Consider the following 21,679-nt stretch of genomic DNA (forward strand, 5'->3'; position numbering starts at 1 on the left):
ATAAAATACTAAAATCTTCAGTATAGTTATTTACAAAACAATTATAATTTTCCAAATGTATCTGGCTAACTAAAAAACCTAGAATAAGTAGAGAGGTATTAGAATTAAATAAGAAATATGGAGAGACTGACTTCCCCAACATAGAACTTTATCATAGAGCCTCTTTACTGATGCATTTAGACCAATACAAATCCCAGGGATGGTATGAGATGGAAGAGGCGACGATAGCTCAGCCAATGAAATTGATCAATTATCTGTGGTCAAATAAATGCAGCAGATATAATAATATACAGAAAGAGAGTCCTATAGATAACCCGATTATACAAAATATGTTAACTAACTGGAACCTTTTTAAGAAACAGTCAAACTTAAAGAATATGATTTTACCAGCATGGCCTACTTCCTATTTGACGCATTTGATGGAAAATTTAGATGTAACAAAGTGGATACAGTTAGGGGTTACAAAGATCTCAATGATCTGGCAGGAAGATGGATCTATAACATTTAGAGATTTGCAACTCCGATACAAGATTCCAGACCAGGAGAAGTTTAACTACATAAGAATTAAAAGCTTTTTCAAATCAACAATATAAAAGGGCAAATTAACTAGTCCATTAGAAATATTAAACAATGTTATTGAACAGGGGAACGATTTAAAGCTATTATCAAAATGTATCAAAGTGATGACTGACTTAAAAGTAAATAAATGCCCCAAAACTAAAGAAAAATGGGCAACAGATTTAAAAATACTGATAGAAACAAAAGACTGGTACACTGCTATTCAATCGACATACTCTCCACTGCATTGTTTGAATATAATGGAGACTCAATATAAAATAATTAATAGATGGTACATAGAACCCTGGAGACAGAGTAAGATGTACCCTCAAAATAATTATAAATGTTGGAGATGCGAACATGATAGGGCAGATGGAATACATATCTGGTGGGAATGCCCAATAATTAGAGAGAGAGTACTACTCCAATGTAGAATGGAGCAGACAATCGCCTAAAATTTCTGTATTAATTACAAAAAATATAAAATATGGGATAATTGGATAACAGTTCTTAATAATCATATAATTCACCCTTGAAAGGTCAAAAAGGGGTAGAAAGGGCATGGATATTAATTAATACTTTTAGTTGTTCTGTTAACTCTTTTTTCTATAATTGTCTAGCCAGGTTGAAGATCTGGCATGATAGATAAAAGTATGTGTAATTCATTGGATGCAATAACAAGATACGTTTTCACTTCATACTATAATTAAGCAAGAATGCCAGCTTGATATAGAAAGGAATATATAATTGTTTCATGAAGTTGTAATCATTATGATAAATGAAATAAAAGAGATATTAAGATAATAATTCTGAATAAATAATTACGGGAGTTAAGAGACCCCGAGAAAGAAAGATAAGCTAGAAAGAAAAAGGGAGAGAAAAGGGAAAGATAAAGAGAGAGGGAAAGAAAAGGAAGGGGAAAATAGAGAGAAAAGGAAAGGAAATAAGAAAAAGAAACCCTGGCCTCTACCCAATAATAATTAATTCCTATTTTCCAGTGCTGCCACCGTTAAGCTATAGAATTGTTTGTTTATGTGTAAGTTTGTATGAGTCTGCATTAATATTTGGAATAATAAGATACAGTTTTACATCATTAATATTTTTATTGTCATTGTAATGTCATATTTTTGTATAATATGGAAAAAAATAAAAAAAATTGAAAAAAGTTATTTACAAAATCTCTCAAAAAATTGCATTAAGTGCCTTGCCTTTTAAAAATTATAATTCACTTTTATTTTCTCTCTTTTTAGTATGGATTTGTGAACCATGCGTTGGAGCTTCTAGTAATAAGAAACTATGGTCCTGAAATATGGGAAGATATAAAGTAAGTAAAATCATATACTTTTATATTTGTTAAGTGGATGTCTGGAAACTCTCACAGTTTGACCATTAGTCTCAGAACTTTGGTTTCACTTATAGTTCTAGGGCCCCAGAGCCAGGTTTTGAAACTTCAGTGTCACTGCCATGAGGGGGCACTTTGTATCTTTAGTGTCACATTTAAAATTAGAGTATTTTTAATCCAACAAGTTGCCTCTGAGTCTTTTTCAATATAAACTGATTTGCCATATGTCTAGATTCCCTGTTAGATAGGGGGTCCTTTAATATGTTAACCATTGTGTTCCAGTATCATATCCAAAGGAAACATTAATAATTACCAACAGATTAATATTCATACCTCATGTAGTGCATATCTAGCATGGACAAGCACAATCTTTGAATAGAGTCTAAATATGTATACCACCACATAAGTCGTTTGGAAAAAAATGTGAAGTTTGCTATATTAGGTCATAAGTAGGGCATATGACATAGCTAAGGAATGGAAAATATCAACAAATTCATCAATGGCCTTTATGGAATTAATTCAACTACTTCTGTGGCATACCCAAAAAGGATAATAAAATCAAACGTTTCTATTTGGATTGATGCTGATCTGATAACAAAAGGGTGAGGTCACCTATTGTTCCCATTGGTAGTGAGTATTTTAAGACTTCTGTTAATTTCTCTTTTTTTGGGGGGGGGGAGGGTTAGCTGTTGCTGGTTTAAATATTTTTTTATAATGTATTGTTTGTATGCACTGTGACTTTGTGTGTTCATAATAAATATTCTTTAATTAAGTAATGCCTTTGTCTGGTAAAGAATCCCGTTACCTGAAGAGACCAATACATTAGTTGTTTGCAATTGCATAGATATTGTGCTAAATTGTATTTGGGGAGTTTCAATTCTAATTTACCGGGGGTACCAAGGCACCCCATTTATTAATTGTCTTGGTGGTGGCAGCGTTAAAATAGTAATTCTTATATTATTATATTTAAGTGTTGGTGGTGTAAAAGGGACACTTTAGTCACCAAAACAACTTTATCTTAATGAAGCAGTTTTTGTGTATAGATCATACCTCTTAAGTCTCACTTGCCACTTCTTTGCCTTTTAAGAGTTAAATCACTTTTGTTTCTGTCCATGCAGCCCTAGCCACTATACCTTCCCTGGCTGTGAGTGACAGGGTCAGCATAAAACCAGTTACTTTTCAATCAGATTTTAACTTACTTTTGAAGTGTTTTATCTCCTATTCTGTAATATGAACTTTAATCATGTACAAGATACTCATGCAAGGGCCAGTAGTTTATTAACAGTGCAAGAGATAATAAACTCCAAATTAAACAGACTATGCAATAAAGAAAGTGTAAACATTAGATGAAACTTTACAGGAAGTGTAAGGAGGTGTGACTATGGCTGCATAAACAAAGTGATTTATCTCCTAAATGACAGTGAGATTGCAGGGGCATGATCTATACACAAAAACTGCTTAATTAAACTACAGTTGTTTTGGTGCCTATAGTGTCCTTTAAGGTTTTTTCTATCATTATTTCTGATCTAGCGCAGACAAATAGTGAATTTTAACCCTTTAATCCAGATCAAAGTCACGCACACTCTTGGAGTAGGATGCGTTCGTTACCCATTTACTTAGACTACACCTTTAATAGAAATAAGTTTGTAACGTGCTAAAACAGCAGCAACGACCTTCCATGGGTGTCTCTTCCGATCCAGAATAGCACTTCCAGATGACCAGGACTTTATTGAAAACAAAAACAGAAAAGTCCAAGTGAAGTATATTTAATGATGAAAAATTGAGCTTCAGACTAGCTCTGGCTCTGGGGATTAAGGTTAAATGGTACAATCCTTTCTTCGATATGCAGAACTCTTTTTCTCTCTAAAGCGACTCTCCAGTGCCAGGAAAACAAACAAGTTTTCCTGGCACTGCAGGATCCTGCACTGACCCCTCCCTCCCGCCCCCCATCCCATGTCGCTGGGGGGGTTAAAACTCTTTCAGCTACTTACCTGAATCCAGCAGTTCTGGAGCATTTTTGGAGGTATCGAGTCAGCTTGGTGTGCCAAGGTTGTAGTTGGGGGTGCTTGCTGCATTTAAGTGTAGGAGGTGCCATGATGTCTAGTTGAAAGGAGGGGTGGAATTGTAGAAGGAGATTGCAGAGCAAGGGCAGGTGAGGTTTGAGGTAGATAAAAGGAGAGTTTGGAGGTTAATGGAGAAGTGCTCTTGGTCAAGACATTGGAGTTTTCTGTGATATTGATGTGCCGAGGATGGTGTCAGTTGGGTCTTGGGTGTGCTGATGTCAAAGGTCAGCAGATGGTGGTGGTCAAATAGAGGAAAATGAATATTGGAGAGATTAGAGGCAGTACAGAGGTTGGTTAAGGCGAGATCAAGAGTGTTTCCAGGTGTATGGGTTGCTGAATTGGACCATTATGTGAGGCCCAAGGAGGAGGTTTCAGAGAGCAGACGAGATGCATCAGTGCAGTTGGGGTTATTGATTGGGATATAGAAATCCCCAAGTATAAGGGAAGGAATGCTGGAGGAGAGGAAGTGAGGTAGCCAGGAAGAAAAGTGCTCAATAAACAGCCTAGGATGACAGGGGGTGGTAGATGATAGCAATTCTTAAAGGAGTGAGTTTAAATAGGCGCACAGTATGAACTCCATACACATATTAATCAAATTATGTGAACACATATACACAAGCATTCACATGAAAACACATTTACTCCTATGAAATACTGGGACAGATGACAAAAAGAGACTAGAGAATGGATGAATGAAAAAACTACCGTATTTAACGGCGTATAACACGCACTTTTTCTCCCTGAAAATAGGGGGGAAATGATGTGTGCGTGTTATACACCGATATACCATATTTACTTACCTGTCTTGAAGCGTGGGCCGGTGTTCAGCGAACACTGCGGTACTGGAACTTCAATTTCAGGTTCCGGTTTCCGGCGGGACTGAAAGGAAGTGTGCACACTTCCTTTCAGTCCTGCCGGAAACCGGAACCTGAAATTGAAGTTCCAGTACCGCGGTGCGCGCTGTGAAGCCGGCCCACGCTTCAAGACAGGTAAGTAATTATGGGACAAGGGGAGGGAAAGTGCACTAGGGGACACTATGGGAGGGGGGGGACACTATGGGAGGGGGGGAAGAATACTATGGAAAGGGGGGGAACACTATGGGATGAGGGGGGGAACACTATGGGAAGGGGTGGAGAATACTATGGGAGGGGGGAGAATACTATGGAAAGGGGGGGGGAACCCTATGGGATGAGGGGGGGAACACTATGGGAGGGGGTGGAGAATACTATGGGAGGGGGTGGAGAATACTATGGAAAGGGGGGAGGGAACACTATGGGATGAGGGGGGGAATACTATGGGAGGGGGGAAATTTCCTGGAATTTCCTTCTGAAAATGAGGTGCATGTTATACGCTGGTGCGTGTTATACGCCGATAAATACGGTAATAAAGAGACAGGGGTTAATAAATTGTTGGATGCTGTGACGAGTAGTGAGGGAGTAGTACCATGACATCCTACCTGTTGGAAATTGCCCCTTTTGTCAGAAAAACAAACAAACAAGCAAACATAGTTTTTTAGACATTACCTTTATATTGTAGCCAGAAATGAGAGCAAAGGCAAAATACTGTGTCCATTAGTCATTAAGGTATATCTAAACTAGCTCAGGACGATTAGACCGAATTGTGATTAACTTATGATATACATATAATGTTAATTATTTGAATGTAGTGTTGGGCAAATGCTGTAAGAGAAAAATGTTGCTTTTGTAAACGTTTTTCATATTGCTTTTACAGTTATATTGCTCAGAAAAATGCTCAGTTATCTCATGATAGTTTCAATAGAAAAACAATAATGGCAAAACTCTGTTTCTATTTTTTCGAGATGATTTATATTATTGCTGCATTAACGTGAAAGAAATTTAATTTCTGTTATGTTTACAAATGTTCTATACTTATTTTTGCTGTCTCTGCTCCACGTGGTCTATAAGTATATTTAATTTATGTATCTTAAATCTATAAGTATATGTTTCAAATTTAGTTATTATTCAGATCTCATGATTTATTATGTGATAGAGAGAAAGCATTTTACAACTGAGTACAATCATGAACCTGTTTAATGAATATTCACACAAAAGGGACCACAGCCCCTTACACGGGGAGAGCACCAGGGCACTATAGTAGCTGTAATGCTTAGGGCGTTCCTTTAACCCCTTAATGACACATGACGTGCCTGACACGTCATGATTCCCTTTTATTCCAGAAGTTTGGTCCTTAAGTGGTTAAATAGTGAATAAAATGAAAAAGAACATACTGTTTTCAGTTCATAAACCTCCAGCCTATTGGCATTCAACATGTGCTTGCTCTGTAATAACTGTACTTGGTCAGATGCTCATTCCCGTGAGGACAGCAAGTATTATTATTATTGTTTATAAAGCGCAATTCAATTCCGCAGAGCTGTACAATGGGTTGACTAACAAACAACAATTTGTAACAAGACGAGTTAAACACACAAGGACAGAGGGTGTTGAGGGCCCTGGTCCAACCAGCTTATATTCTATCTAGAGAGTAGGTGATTGCTCTGTGACAACTGTCCTGTATTTGTCAAGAAGTCGTCCCATTTCATATAAAATTATAAATGATGTTTTATTTACTGTATACTGTTAAATGTTTTTTGTGGTATGATTCATAAGATGATTAGAGTTTAAATGTAAACAAACAAAACAGTGTGTAGTTTACTCTTTTTGCTGATAGACTCTTTTTGCTCCTAGATAGGAGTGTATGTGCTTGACGGTATGTATCTCTCCAGCCAGTCAGCTGTGTTTCCATATGAATGATAAAATACTGCAAGCATTAATGCCAACTGCTTGTTCTCCCAAAATATGTGTAAAAAACTTATAATAATGGTTCCTGATCCTGAATGTACTAAATGAAGTGATAACACTGATGGTAAGCACTGTAGAAATTCTATATGTTGGAAGTGATAAAGAGTTATGAGAAGGGTGAAGGCATTGCATGCATCTATAAACTATTAGGCCAAGGCCTTATTGTAGTCTTGGCCATGTATGAACAACTTTATATTCGGCGTATTAGTCAACAACACCTACTTTTTGGGAGATTTATTTTTTTGACACCTAAAATGTATATGAGCATGGTCTTGATAAAGTGTTCATATCGCACGAAACTCAAAGTTTGTGCTATTAGCACATAGATTGAAACTTTTGCTTACTGTAGGTTGTATTACTGTTTGAAATTTTGTTAATAAAGAATTGAGATTTTAAGTACTACAGTGATCGATTTCTTTTTTTAGCTGTTTTAATAAACATTGTGTAAGCCTATTGGAAAATGTGTATTTTTAAGTTTTGATAGCACATAACAGTCTTTTTTCTCTTTCAGTCTTTTTTTAGAAAATACCAAAAAATTATATATCATTAGAAAGATAATGTAATGCAGAATGTAATGCAACACATGTAGTTATATATATAGACCACTATTTTAAAATCACAGATTTTGTGTGATTGAAATCACTTGAAATGGCAAAAATATGCCAGTGATTTGCCAGAGCTAAAACTGAAGGCAACAAAAAGAAAATATTCAGGCACTCACGGTGTTCAAGCCGCAGGCAGATTTAATTGTACAAAAAAAAAAAGCAACGTTTCAACCTGCCAAGAGGTCTTTGTCAAGCTAAAACGGAAGTCTTCGGCACGTGATCTTTTCCAGGTTATTGAAGCCAATCTATTTTAACAGGATTCTACTCCTTAATACTGTGTATCTCTATATTTTTGGGAGAGCTGGCACATAGGTACAATAAGATCCGAGGCTATAGTGCACTGCACTGTTTGACACCCTTGTGCAGAACAACTAACATATTTTTTTTTTGGCATTCTTTATTTTTCTAGTGCAAAACATGCAATATGGAATGTAAAGAATACTGCACTAGTTTTGTTTTGTGTAGGTTTAACACTGACAGGTCAGTAGAAATACAGAGTAGTGTATTAGTATAAACAGCTCCATAGATTAGTTTACGTGTGCGCTAGAGGAATTGGACCTATGGAGAAACTCAGGTCCTCCCTGCTGTGTAGAGGGAGATCCTCTGAGACGTCAGAGAACTCATCTAGGTCCACCGCCATGTTTCGCATACCCACGCCATGCAGCCTCCGAAATAGATCCCCAATGTCGGCAGAATAACCAGGCCGATCCGGTCTCGCCTTTTTATAAGTTTTGGACTCCATCTTCAGTGGAGCACTGTGTGAAGGTCTACCTCCCTTGTTCTGCAGCTCTTACATCGGAAAGCACACTCTTTACCAGCAGAGCACCACAGACATGTGACTGCTGCGATCCCCCCGAATATTTTTTTTTTTTTAAGCCAAATCTCTTTTTTTTTATTTGGGAGATAGGAATCGCAATTTTTTTTGGAATTATAGATGATTCAACACATTTTATGCATTACATTCTGAAGTTATCTTTCTAGTCATGTGACGTGTAATTTTATTGCTCAATTCTAAAAAAAGACTAATGTTATAAGCCATCAATCTTTTGAAATACAGTTTTTCTAAAAGGATTACACAATGTTGGCCACTACTGTATACAGTATGATAAAAGTAGTCACAGGTACCATATATTGAGGAGTGTGAGTCAAAGGTTTTGTGTACTGACTCCACAGCTCTGTGCACATCTGCAAAAAACCTTAAACAGTTGCTTGGTTTATTTGAAATCATTGGAGTATGCTCCTTCATATTATAATTAGAAATTTACATTTTACACCTGTAAATCAGCATACTATCTAACAAAATGTGTCATTGGGACAGGGCCTGTGTGCCTCTTAACCTCCCTTTTGTATTTCTTATTCCCTTTTGAAATGTCTTACCCCCTTTAGTGTATCTTATCTCCTATTTTTTTCCCATTGTGTGTCTTACACCTCCCTTGTGTATCTCTTACAACCCTCTTTGTGTGACTCTTACATTCTCCCACATTTTGTGTGTCTTACTCCTCCCAGCCTCTTTGTGTGACTCCTTCTCTCCCAGCCCCTTTGTGTATTTTGCTCTTCCCAGCTCCGTTGTGTTGGACTCTTTCACCCCCAGCCCAGTTGTCTCCCTGTGTGTCTCTTTTTCCCCTTCTCAAGCTCTGCTGTGTGTTTCTTTCACATACAGCCCCTCTCTCCCTACCCTTCTCTTAGTGGACCCCTCCCTTCTCTGTCTCTTGGTGCACCCCCATCCCCTTAGTGGTCCCCTCCTCTTCCTGGTGTGCCTCCTACCTCTTTTGTAGCATGGCCGAGCAGAGCGGATCACGGTACAGGAGCTTCAGTTTTCTGTACCCAGCCAGACTGATAGGAAATGCTCTGTCAGTGAGCATTTCCTGTCAGTCCAACCAGGTACAGGAAACAGGAGCTCCTCAGTATGCACACTCAGAGTCACACACACTCAATGACAAACACACAGACACACTGATCTGACACACACTCATTCATTAACAGACACATACTCATTCATTGATAGGCACACACATGCACACTGACAGACACACAAACACTGACAGACACTCATTCACAGTCACACACAGACTCAATGACAAACATACTCTCACTGAGTTGACAGACACTCACAAACACTGACAGACACATGCAAACTGACAGACAAACTCATACACTTACATGCACACACATACACTCACAGACACACAAACATTCACATGCTCACTAATTATTAATATTTTAATAATTAAAAAATTTCTACCCAGCCTACCTACCTGGAGTGGATCTGTCCTTGGGATCCACTGGGGCAGCTGGGAAGCGTGCAGCTGTGGTAGAATCAGAGGCAGCAAGGGAGCTCTGATCTCTCAGCAAATGTCATCAGCAAATGGCGCTCAAGGGAGCAGAGCAGGGAGATCAGAGCTCCCTCGCCGTCTCTGATTCTACCACAGACGCACGCCATGCTGGGGGGTTCAGAAGGTGACCTGGTAGGAGGAAGCGCTTCCCTTCTGCCAGGCACTGGAATATTGCGCCCCCAGAGCCAGCGAACTCTAAGGCGGCCGGCTGAGCCGCCTTATGGACGCGCCGGCACTGCATAGGGCTGATATGAAACAAATTTCCACTGCTTTTTATTCCTAGTCTGACCCTATAGGAGACTGGAGCTTAATACAAGGGGTGTATCATCTGGGGCTGGGCTGACCTAGAAAATTTAGAGTGGCGAAAGAAAAGCGAAATAAAACAGAACACTTTTTTTCTGTCATAGATTTCTGTTAGAGATTGATAAATCTGTAATGTTGCCTAACAATGGTGTATATTAAAAAATTGTGGTTAGAGCACAAAACAAGCAACATATTAAAAAGAAAAAAAAACACAGACAGAATAATAACGTGCCAAACCAACAATGAATGTATAAGTAATTAGCAGTAAAATGTAAAAAAAAACAGGCCACACTCTTCACACTCTTCACACATAAAGCTTTTCAGCAAGCTAAATTGCTTTACATGTTTGGAGTGTTCTTTTAAGGAGGTTAGCACCCCCACATATGTTCACTGACACATCTCTTTTACTATCCCATTAAATAGTAAGCCACAATGTATTTTCAGATTAAACATTTCTGAAGGGCTTGAAGAATTTATAGTAATTTTGTTTTGTGCAATAAACCTCATATATGTATATATACTAAATTGTGTTCAATTGTAGGGCTACTAGAATTTAGTTTTATTCTAAAATACCTACTGTAGTGGCAAGGCTCTGTTTTAAAGGGTAAATGCAGAATTTTGCAAGATTTTAACTGTGAAGGGTTAAATTTGACTGGTAGGAACGTGTGTCCCTATAAGTATAAAATAGCAAGCAGGGTGGGCTGCTGTTGACTGGAAAGGAACGTCTTGCGTAAACTTGCAGTATTATTGGCACTTGTGAATTTTAAAAACTATAAACATGTTAATGGTTTCAGTGGTGTGGGAATTATTTTTGGAGCTCCTGTTTAAGCTGTTCAAAATATTTCCAAAACTGATACAGAACTGATTCCAAAACTGATATATAGATATATATATTGTTTTTTTATTTGATTTTTTCTATCCAAAAAGCCTGCACTCCGAGTATACTGAGTAGTACCTGGTGCTAAGCCACACGAAAAATAAAAAAAATTATGAAATAGGCATCACTCCAAGGACGTAATCAAAAAGGTAGTTTGAAATAATACTTAACTTTTATTAGTACATCTTTATAAGTATCGGCGTTTCAGTTCCGACAATGGAACTTTCATCAGGACAAATACAAAAAACATACATAAATCCTCCACCAATGAGCTACATATACTCAAATGATGATAAAATAATCAGGACACACTGTCTCCAGATGTCTGGTGTTCACAGCCGGCTGGGATATCTGGAGGCAGTAGGTCCTGATTATTTTATCATCATTTGGGTATATGTAGCGCATTGGTGGAGGGTTCATTTATTTGTGTACTCCATGCATGTTACATTACAGCAGGTTTAGAACAAATGTAAACTAACGTTATAATAAACAAATTATATTCAGCTCAATTAAAGGACCACTATAGGCATCCAGACCACTTCAGCTCAATGAAGTGGTCTGGGTGCCAGGTCCATCTAGGGTTAACCCTGCAGCTGTAAACATAGCAGTTTCAGAGGGGGGCCATAAGGGTTGGGGGGACTTATTAACACTATAGTACCAGGGAAACAAGTTTGTTTTCCTGGCACTGTAGTGGTCCTTTAAGATACTCTAGTAACATGGGAGTATTCAAGGAGGGGATTGAGTGCCAAGAATATTTGCATCTTGAGACATATTATCCCTTTTTAAAGATACGGAAGCTAGTTAATCATTCCAAATACAGATTATAGCAGTATTTGAAAGAAATGAATTGAGTAGAGACAAAAATGACTCCAACCAGACAATGCATATACTGCAATCATTTTAGAGTTGCAAATTATCAGGGTTATTTACCAAAGTGTAAATTGCTGGGAATTCAGAGTGAATTTAATATTTAAGGCTAAAATACCTGATCTGGAAATATTTTCCAAGTCAGCTATCCTTTTTTTTTGTTTGGCTATTTGCATCTTAAATTTGAATTCACTACAATTCATGACAATTCTCACTGAAGTGAATAACCCTATACATTTGCAGGCAGTAGAAAATAATTAAGAAACGCCAAAGTTCTGCTTCATCCAGGGAATGCCAGAATGAGGGAAAATACGTTGATTTGTGTTTAATTTATCTCACCTTTGGTTGCATTTGAGTTACCTGAAGCAATGCTTTAGAAGTGAAGGCTAAAAATGTAATACTAACGAATGAGATGTGCACTAGAGAAAAAGTAAACCTCTCCTGTAATGCATGACGTTATGGGTCAGTTGTAGCCTAGACAGGGAGAAACTAGTGGATCACATACATGACCAGGAGACTCCTGCTTGTAACAGGCCATGGGTGTCATAAACTGTCCTTCTTGTGCATTCTAGGTGAAATCTAACTTGTGTTATAGTATTTCCATAATTTCCAATCCATCATTTGGGTATTGTCCTGAGTTACAGTGTGCTGAGAGGCTGCACATGCAGGCTTTGAAGATATGACGCACATAACTTCTCTATACGCTAATAACAATTCTTATACTTTGCTGTAGTCACAAATATATCAGCTGAGGGGCTGCAAGCCATTAATCTCTTTAAATGATAAGCATAGGCGTGCGCAGCCTGTTGCATAAGGGTGTGCACCCTAAAGCCCAAACACACACACGCCGCGTGTATATGTATGTGTGTATGTATATATATATATATATATACACACAAACACACACATACATACAGTGCTGTGTGTGTGAGGGTGCTGTGTGTGTGTGAGGGTGCTGTGTGTGTGTGTGGGTGCTGTGTGTGTGTAAGGGTGCTGTGTGTCTGTGGGTGCTGTGTGCAGGGCCGGACTGGGATAAAAATTCGGCCCGGGCATTTTTTTATCACAGCGGCCCACTAAGAAGGGGCGGTGCAGAGAGGGTTTGTTTTGTCGTCACTAACGACAAACACGCCCCCTTCTCAAAGTGCAGGCCAGGGCAGACCATGCGCAGAGCTCTGCTAAAGAGCTCTAGCATGAGAAAAAAGCCCTGTATTTGTTCTGCACAGTGCAAGCAAATTGAATAACATGCTTGCACTGTGTTTCCTTGCAACTTGTCTCTGGTGTCTCTATAAATGGATACCAGGAGACCAGTGGTGTATCCTGGTTTTGTGCTGCCCTAGGCAGGACAAAACTCAGACGCCCCCCTCCCGCCCGCGCCACCCCCATCCAACCCTTCCCCGGGCCCCCACCACCCCCACCCTTCCCGCCCCGCCTTCTAAATACACACACACACACATTCACTTACAGATACGCATACACTAGCTAACAGAAACACACACTCGCTAACAGAAACACACACACACACTTACAGACACACACTCACTAGCAGATACACACACACTCACACTAACAGACACACACACACACACACACGCACTAACAGACATACACACTAACAGACATACATACACACACACTAACAGACATACACAGACACACTAACAGACATACACAGACACACTAACAGACATTCACACACACACTAACAGACATACACACACACACTAACAGACATACACACACACACTAACAGACATACACACACACACTAACAGACATACACAGACACACTAACAGACAGACACACACACACACTAACAGACATACACACACACACTAACAGACATACACACACACTAACAGACATACACAGACACACTAACAGACAGACACACACACACTAACAGACATACACAGACACACTGACAGACATACACAGACACACTAACAGACATACACAGACACACTAACAGACAGACACACACACACACTAACAGACATACACACACACACTGACAGACATACACAGACACACACTAACAGACATACACAGACACACTAACAGACAGACACACACACACACTAACAGACATACACACACACACACTAACAGACATACACAGACACACTAACAGACATACACACACACACACTAACAGACATACACAGACACACTGACAGACATACACAGACACACTGACAGACATACACAGACATTCACACACACACACATACTCACTCACTCACATATTTAACACATTTTTATTTTTATTTTAAATTTACCCCCCCAGCCTCCTTACCTTTGGGAATGCTGGGGGGGTCCTATTTCTCCCTGGTGGTCCAGTGGCTGCTGGGCAGTGCGTGCGGGCGGGCGGCCGGCGAGGGAGCACTTCCTCTGAGCTGTCTGCTCAGCTCCCTCGCGCGCCGCACAGTGAGGCTGGGAGGCGGAGCCGGAATATGACGTCATATTCCGGCTCCCAGCCTCACTGTGCGGCGCGCGAGGGAGCTGAGCAGACCGCTCAGAGGAAGTGCTCCCTCGCCAGCCGCCCGCCCGCACGCACTGCCCAGCAGACCGCCCAGACGGCATGTCAGTTAGCCGCGAGGCTAACAAGGCATTTGCCCTGGGCGTTTGGGGGCGGCTTTTTTTGCCGCCCCCTGGAAAATGCCGCCCAAGGCAAATGCCTTGTTTGCCTCGCGGCTAATACGCCCCTGCAGGAGACAAAAATGCCAGGAAAGAGTATCGTGCTGTGTTTGGAGCCTGCTTGTGGGATTGTGTGTGTATATAGAGTGAGCTGATTGTGGTGTGGTATTGTGTAATAAGGTCGGTTTTAGTCGTGTTGTGTTTGTGGTGTAATGTAATGCATATGTGGCTAGGGTCTGTAAAGAATGTGTGTATAGGGGATGTAGCAAGTGTGTGCATACAGGCTATAGTGTGTGTGTGTGTATATGTGATGTAGTGTTTGTAGAGAGTGTGTGTTTAGGGGTGTAGTATGTGTTTGCTTACAAGGAATCTAGTGTGTGTATAGGGTATCCAGAGTGTGTATGTCAGGAATGTAGTGTGTGTGTGCGTGTGTATATATATATATATATATATATATATATATATATTTGGAAGTATTGTGTATGTGTGTGGTGCAGTGTGTTGGGGAGGTTCGGTGTGTATGTGAGGGGTGCAGTATGTGTGTATGATGGATGCTGTGTGTGATGTGTGTGAGGGTGCTGTGTATGAGGGTGCTGTGTATGATGTGTGTGAGAGTGCTGTGTATGATGTGTTTTGTGATAGTGCTGAGTGTGATGTGTGTGAGAGTGCTGAGTGTGATAGTGCTGTGGATGATGTGTGTGAGTGCTGAGGGTGATGTGTGTGAGGGTGCTGTGTGTGAGAGTGCCGAGTGTGATAGTGCTGTGGATGATGTGTGAGAGTGCTGTGTGTGATGTGTGTGAGAGTGCTGTGTATGATGTGTTTTGTGATAGTGCTGAGTGTGATGTGTGTGTGAGTCCTAAATGTGATGTGTGTGAGAGTGCCGAGTGTGATAGTGCTGTGGATGATGTGTGTGAGTGCTGAGTGTGATGTGTGTGAGAGTTCTGTGTGTGATGGGTGTGAGAGTGCTGTGTGTGAAAGTGCTGTGATGGGTGTGAGAGTGCTGTGTGTGATGGGAGTGAGAGTGCTGTGTGTGAAAGTGCTGTGATGGGTGTGAGACTGCTGTGTGTGATGGGAGTGAGAGTGATGGGTGTGAGAGTGCTGTGTGTGAAAGTGCTGTGATGGGTGTGAGAGTGCTGTGTGTGATGGGGTGAGAGTGCTGTGTGTGATGGGAGTGAGAGTGCTGTGTGTGAGAGTGCTGTGTGTGAAAGTGCTGTGATGGGTGTGAGAGTGCTGTGTGTGATGGGAGTGAGAGTGCTGTGTGTGAAAGTGCTGTGATGGGTGTGAGAGTGCTGTGTGTGATGGGAGTGAGAGTGCTGTGTGTGATGGGAGTGAGAGTGCTGTGTGTGAAAGTGCTGTGATGGGTGTGAGAGTGCTGTGTGTGATGGGAGTGAGAGTGCTGTGTGTGATGGGAGTGAGAGTGCTGTGTGTGATGGGAGTGAGAGTGCTGTGTGTGATAGTGATGTGTGTGCTGTGTGTGAATGTTAGAAGGGATTGAGTGTTGGGGGGTAAAATAAAATAAAAGAGTATGCATTATGTCCCCCCCCTCCCTTCTTACCTTTAGCCTGGGAGGGGGGGACCGGCATGCTCGTGAGTGGGAGGGGGGGACCGGCACTCCGACAGCATCCCTGGTGGTCCAGTGGTGAGTGAACTCTAGCCTGAGGGCTAGAGTTCACTCTCGCGAGATCCGGTCGTTGCCATGGCAACGCGCCGGATCTCGCGAGAGGAACCCGGTGGAGCTGCAAGATAGAGCTCCGCCGGGTCCTCTACCTCCCTCCCCAGCCACATGTGCCGCATGTCTCTCCAAGGGGGCCGGTGAGGGAGATCTCTGATCTCCTCACCGGCCCTTCATTGAAAACAGCGGGGCCGGCGCTCGGATAGTGCCGGCCCTGCATAGACTGGCAGGGGAGATCCTGGGACCTCCCCTGCCGGCCTCGGCCCATGGCCACCGCGGCCCTCCGGGCATTTGCCCGGTGTGCCCGATGGCCAGTCCGGGCCTGGCTGTGTGTGTGAGGGTGCTGTGTGTGTGAGGGTGCTGTGTGTGTGTGTGTGTGTGTGTGTAAGGAGGCTGTGTGCTATGTAAGGGTGCTGTGTGAGGTTGCTGGTAGTGTGCTGTGTGTGAGGGTGCTGTGTGTTGAAGGGTGCTGTGTGTGTGAATTTGTTTGGAGGGATTGTGTGTGGGGGTAGGGGGACAGATTAGGAAATATCCTCCCTCCCTTCGAACCTTTTGCCTGGGAGGGGGGTCCTTGCTGCCATCCGTGATCCCGGCACACCCTATGCGCACGCCTATGATGATAAGTCATAAACCTTTTGTCTTCAACATAATGAAGACGGTGGAAAATTGACTTACAAAGTTGGTTCGACTGTGCCTCAAATTGTTTGTTTTATAGTTTCTAAATATATTTGGAAAATAAACAATGCCAACAGATTTTTACAAGAGCAACAGGGCAGGGGAGTATTTTTGGTTCAAATTCAAAACAAGTTAAGAAGATTAGGACATTTTGTATTGAAATATAGTGAATACAATTTGAAAAATGATGATAGGTAATATATTTAGTAAAAATTGTCTGAAAAAAAACACATATTTTCTGTTTACAGATTGTAAATGTTTTGGGTAGGGCGGTTTTGTGTTGCACCCTTCTTGTGATTTAAAGCATCTTTTTTCCTGTGCTTCATCAAGTCTATCTGTTTCCTATAGTCCTATCAGTTTCATAATATACTCCTAATGTACCTGCAGATTGCCACCCAGCTGCAGAAATTACAGTTATAAATTCATGGAAAGATAAATATGCAGGGATCATTTTTAAAATAATGTATTTCCCAAACAATTATGCTTTCAATTAGCAGTGCTTTCAAATCAGTCTAATATGGGAAGAGTTTGAAATTAAACAACACCTTTATTTTTGCACAAGGTGTGAAAGAACACTCTGATATATTAATTGTGAAATAATAACTGTAAATGGCATATTATATTGTGAACTCTAGATGATTCAGTTAGAGTTTTGTATTAGGCATTTTTTTCTTATATACAGAGTCATAGTAATTATACAAGTGGCAGAGCAGCATAGTTTCTTCAGTAACAAAACAGGGACTAATCGCACAAACAAAATGCACGTACAAAAGATACAACCAAATTAACATCAATATTCTAGTGGTATGTTCTCGTACCACAGTATACTCCACAGGGTCCCGTGTAGGAGACTAAGCACCCACCCGGGAACCCATGAGGCACACTTTATAATAAAGGTATGCTGTATATGTGCAAAAGGCACGTAAGGTCATAATTACCCTTAAGTATAGCAGAGAAACGATGAGCAAACATAGGCAACATTAAATCGATGTATGTATCATACCATGAAGAGAGATAACGGAAAAAGGAAGAGTCACTGCCATCAGGGAGTCAGGCAGTGCAGTGAGTTCAGGCTTCGTGGGGCAATCCCACCCTCATACTCCTCTTATAAGGCCCATGTTTTTTGTAAATTAGGGACGTGAGTTATGGACATGTGATGTTAGTTTCTCCAAAGGAAGTTACCCCTGATTTTATGCATCATCACCTCGAAAGTGGGTGTCTTGTCCTTGAAGCAAAGTTGTTGAAGAGCATCTGCTCATGTGAGCTAACCCCTTCAAGGGATTTGTAAAGCAAAAATACCAAGGGATCAAGGGGAATCGGCCTCTGGAGAATTTGAGAGGCAAAAGAACAGACCCCCTCCTAAAATGGCAATACACCCGGGCATGCCCACTACATATGGCTATAGGTTGCCCGGTGCCCATATCGTCTCCAGCAATCACCATAGTCAGTTTTCCCCAAGCAAAACAATTTAACTTGTGTGGTATACCAGTGAAAGAGTGTTTAGAAATTGCCTTTTGGAAAAGAATGCTTAAAGAGATACTCTGAACTCCTAAAGCAAGGAAGCTTCCTGGTTCACTCTATTTGCGGCAATTCCTGCACATTGTCTTCTAGAAGGGAGGGTAGAAAACAAACAGTGTCCCTGGAGAGGAGTAGTAGCGAAAAAGTTGAGCAAACTTTTTTATTTCCATCTGGGACTGGGAGGGGGCAGTGGTGTATTCTGGTTTTGTGCTGCCCTAGGCAGGACAAAATCAGGCGCCCCCCTCCCCCCCCCCCCCCCCCCCCCGCGCCACCCCACCCAACCCTTCCCCCGCCCCGCATTCTAAATACACACACACACATTCACTGACAGATACACACACACTAACAGACACACTCACTCACTAGCAGACACACACACACACAGTCACACACACACACAGTCAGACACACACACAGTCAGACACACACACAGTCAGACACACACTCTCACAGTCACAGACACTCTCACAGTCACTCTCAGTCACAGTCACAGACACTCTCACAGTCACAGACACTCTCACAGTCACTCTCAGTCACAGTCACACTCTCAGACACAGACACTCTCACAGTCACTCTCAGTCACAGTCACACTCTCACAGACACTCTCACAGACACAGACACTCACAGACTCACACTCACAGACTCACTCTCACACTCACCCACATTAAAAAAAAAAATTTAATTTATTTAAACACCCCCCCCCCCCCCAGCCTCCTTACCTTTGGGAATGCTGGGGGGGGTGTCTCTGCAGAGGTGTGTTTCCCTGGTGGTCCAGTGGCTGCTGGGCGGCGCGGCCGGCGAGGGAGCACTTCCTCTGAGCTCTCTGCTCAGCTCCCTCGCGCGCCGCCCGCAGAGTGAGACTGGGAGCCGGAATATGACGTCATATTCCGGCTCCGCCTTCCAGCCTCACTCTGCGGGCGGCGCGCGAGGGAGCTGAGCAGAGAGCTCAGAGGAAGTGCTCCCTCGCCGGCCGCCCAGCATGTCAGTTAGCCGCGAGGCTAACAAGACATTTGCCCTGGGCATTTGGGGGCGGCGTTTTTTGCCGCCCCCTGGAAAATGCCGCCCAAGGCAAATGCCTTGTTTGCTTCGCGGCTAATACGCCCCTGGGAGGGGGGGTGGTGGTATCTGGCATTCGGACAGTTGAAGGAACACTCCAAACTTTTTACAGTTCTTTAGGGGTAAAATAGGGGTTGCTCTGTTTGTAGATGTTAATCAGCAGTGCTACATACCAGTCTCAAACACAGAGCATAACTGTTTCACAGAGATGCCTGTTGATGCATGCAGAAACTATATGTGAAACAGGTTCACATTTATATAAACAGAAAGAGAAATGTGTTTGGGTGGGAGAAAAATATGTTTTGGAGAACGACCTCCCAAATAATGAGTGGACTGTTAAAACCTTTTTCCCCTTTTTATATAACAGCGGTATACAGCCCAATATATAACATGAAAAATAACAGAACAACATATACAATAGTGTAATACTGTAAATATATATAAAATTGGATATTCCAGCACTCCAACTATGAGAATATTGCCTGGTGCGCAGTCAAATTTTCTATATATATATATATATAAAATAGAAAAATAATACCGGCACTCTAGGTCTTCCAGAAATTCGTTGTTTTATTGTAAGTCAATCCTCTGGATTGACTTACAATAAAACAACGAATTTCTGGAAGACCTAGAGTGCCGGTATTATTTTTCTATTTTATATATATATATATATATATATATATATATATATATATATATATATATATATATATATATAGAAAATATATCCAAGATAGCACTCCAAGGACTTGCATAAAAATTTACTTTTTTTACCTTCCAGTAAAAACAGCGAAAATCAACGTTTCAGCTTGATCTCCTCAAGCTTTCGTCAGGATACCGAGGAGATCAAGCTGAAACGTTGATTTTCGCTGTTTTTACTGGAAGGTAATAAAAGTAAATGTTTATGCAAATCCTTGGAGTGCTATCTTGGATATATTTTCTGAATTTTGGCTGACAAGCACCGGGCACTTAACATTTATACAGGAGGAGTGCAAGATTATTTTTGGTTTGTATATATATATATATTTGTGTACGGGATTATGGAAGGGGCGCACATTAAACTGTGTGTAATTTTAATATATGAAAGTCGGTTGAGGTGTGCCGAAACCGACGTGAGGTTAGGCCTGCAAAAGAGGGCCCACCCAGGTATAATGATATATGAAGAGGGTGTGGTGGGAGGGAATTTCCGAAATCGTCGCAGACAGGTGAGTAAGGGGATTTGCTGGGTTTAAATAGCCCTAAAATCCCTCCCACAATTTCAGGCAAACGCCTTCTATTTGTGTACGGGATTATGGAAGGGGCGCACATTAAACTGTGTGTAATTTTAATATATGAAAGTCGGTTGAGGTGTGCCGAAACCGACGTGAGGTTAGGCCTGCAAAAGAGGGCCAAAAAGTGTGTGACATTTATTAAACATAACAAAACATTTAGACATATTATAGAAAGCGAGCCTGATTTCTTTCTGGAATTGGAATGAACCGGTTGTATGCCGAGGACTACCAGCGACCCATCTTCTCTACAAGATGAGTTGGAACTGGATGACTTGAGGCTGCTGTGGCGGCCCTAACACGGAGTGAATGTACCGAGAAGGAACTTCGGATTGAGGCCAAGACTAACAAACAAGGAGCGAATGTATAGCATGAACTGTTTGAGAGATGTGGCAAAAATTGTACGAGCAACCATTATAATCGGAACGCATTTAGCATCTTGAACCACATACAATACTTACACATATCGAAAGCCGTAGAGTACGTTTGCTTAGTATTAGTGGACAAATCTTACCTGCATAGACTCTAACTACGGGCATGATTGATAACTTTTTTGACCTGCAGAGGAAATCTGGACTGCGTGTTCTTTATCTCAACCGTTACGTTTAAGCAAGGACCGACTTCAGGACTTCGGAAGTGGCTAAAGCGGAGGAAACTGCAGGGGAACTTGAGACGTCAGGGTTAGCGTTTATTAAAGATAATACGAAACCTGGAGCTATTTCTTGTAGCGTGCTGTGAGGAGGAAGGAAACGTAATAGGTTTAAATAATGCAAAACTCAGAAGCTCATTGAGCTTTCTCGTGTAGTAGAGCTGCTAGCTAATGGGAACCAATAGGTGAAGATAAGGACTATCCCGTAAGAGTTGAGGCCGTGCCAGTAGCCCTGTGTTTGAGAGAAGCCCTACCTACGATTTAGGTCATGTGGACTTGTACCATCTAAGCGCGGCAGGGTATAACCTCTTGTGGAAAAGTGTTAACCTGACCGAACACGTGCGATTACCTGCATTAAACCATAGCGAAAAAGGACTGTAACAGGCGCCTGAAGAAACTGCCGTGACGTGAAACGAAGAATAGAATGCAAAACCGT

At 41.5% G+C, this 21,679-nt stretch overlaps 1 protein-coding gene across 1 annotated transcript in view; it reads left to right on the forward strand.

The window, feature by feature from the left end:
- The window catches only part of GUCY1B1 (guanylate cyclase 1 soluble subunit beta 1), a 97,399-nt gene that overhangs the window by 6,928 nt on the left and 68,792 nt on the right, over positions 1 to 21,679 (forward strand). The window contains exon 2 of the mRNA XM_063458554.1: positions 1,809 to 1,882. Within this exon, the coding sequence (XP_063314624.1) occupies positions 1,809 to 1,882 (74 nt within the window). The remainder of the gene's footprint in view (positions 1 to 1,808; positions 1,883 to 21,679) is intronic.

Source organism: Pelobates fuscus, chromosome 6 (assembly GCF_036172605.1).
Source record: "Pelobates fuscus isolate aPelFus1 chromosome 6, aPelFus1.pri, whole genome shotgun sequence".
In the NCBI taxonomy this organism is placed as follows: domain Eukaryota; kingdom Metazoa; phylum Chordata; class Amphibia; order Anura; family Pelobatidae; genus Pelobates; species Pelobates fuscus.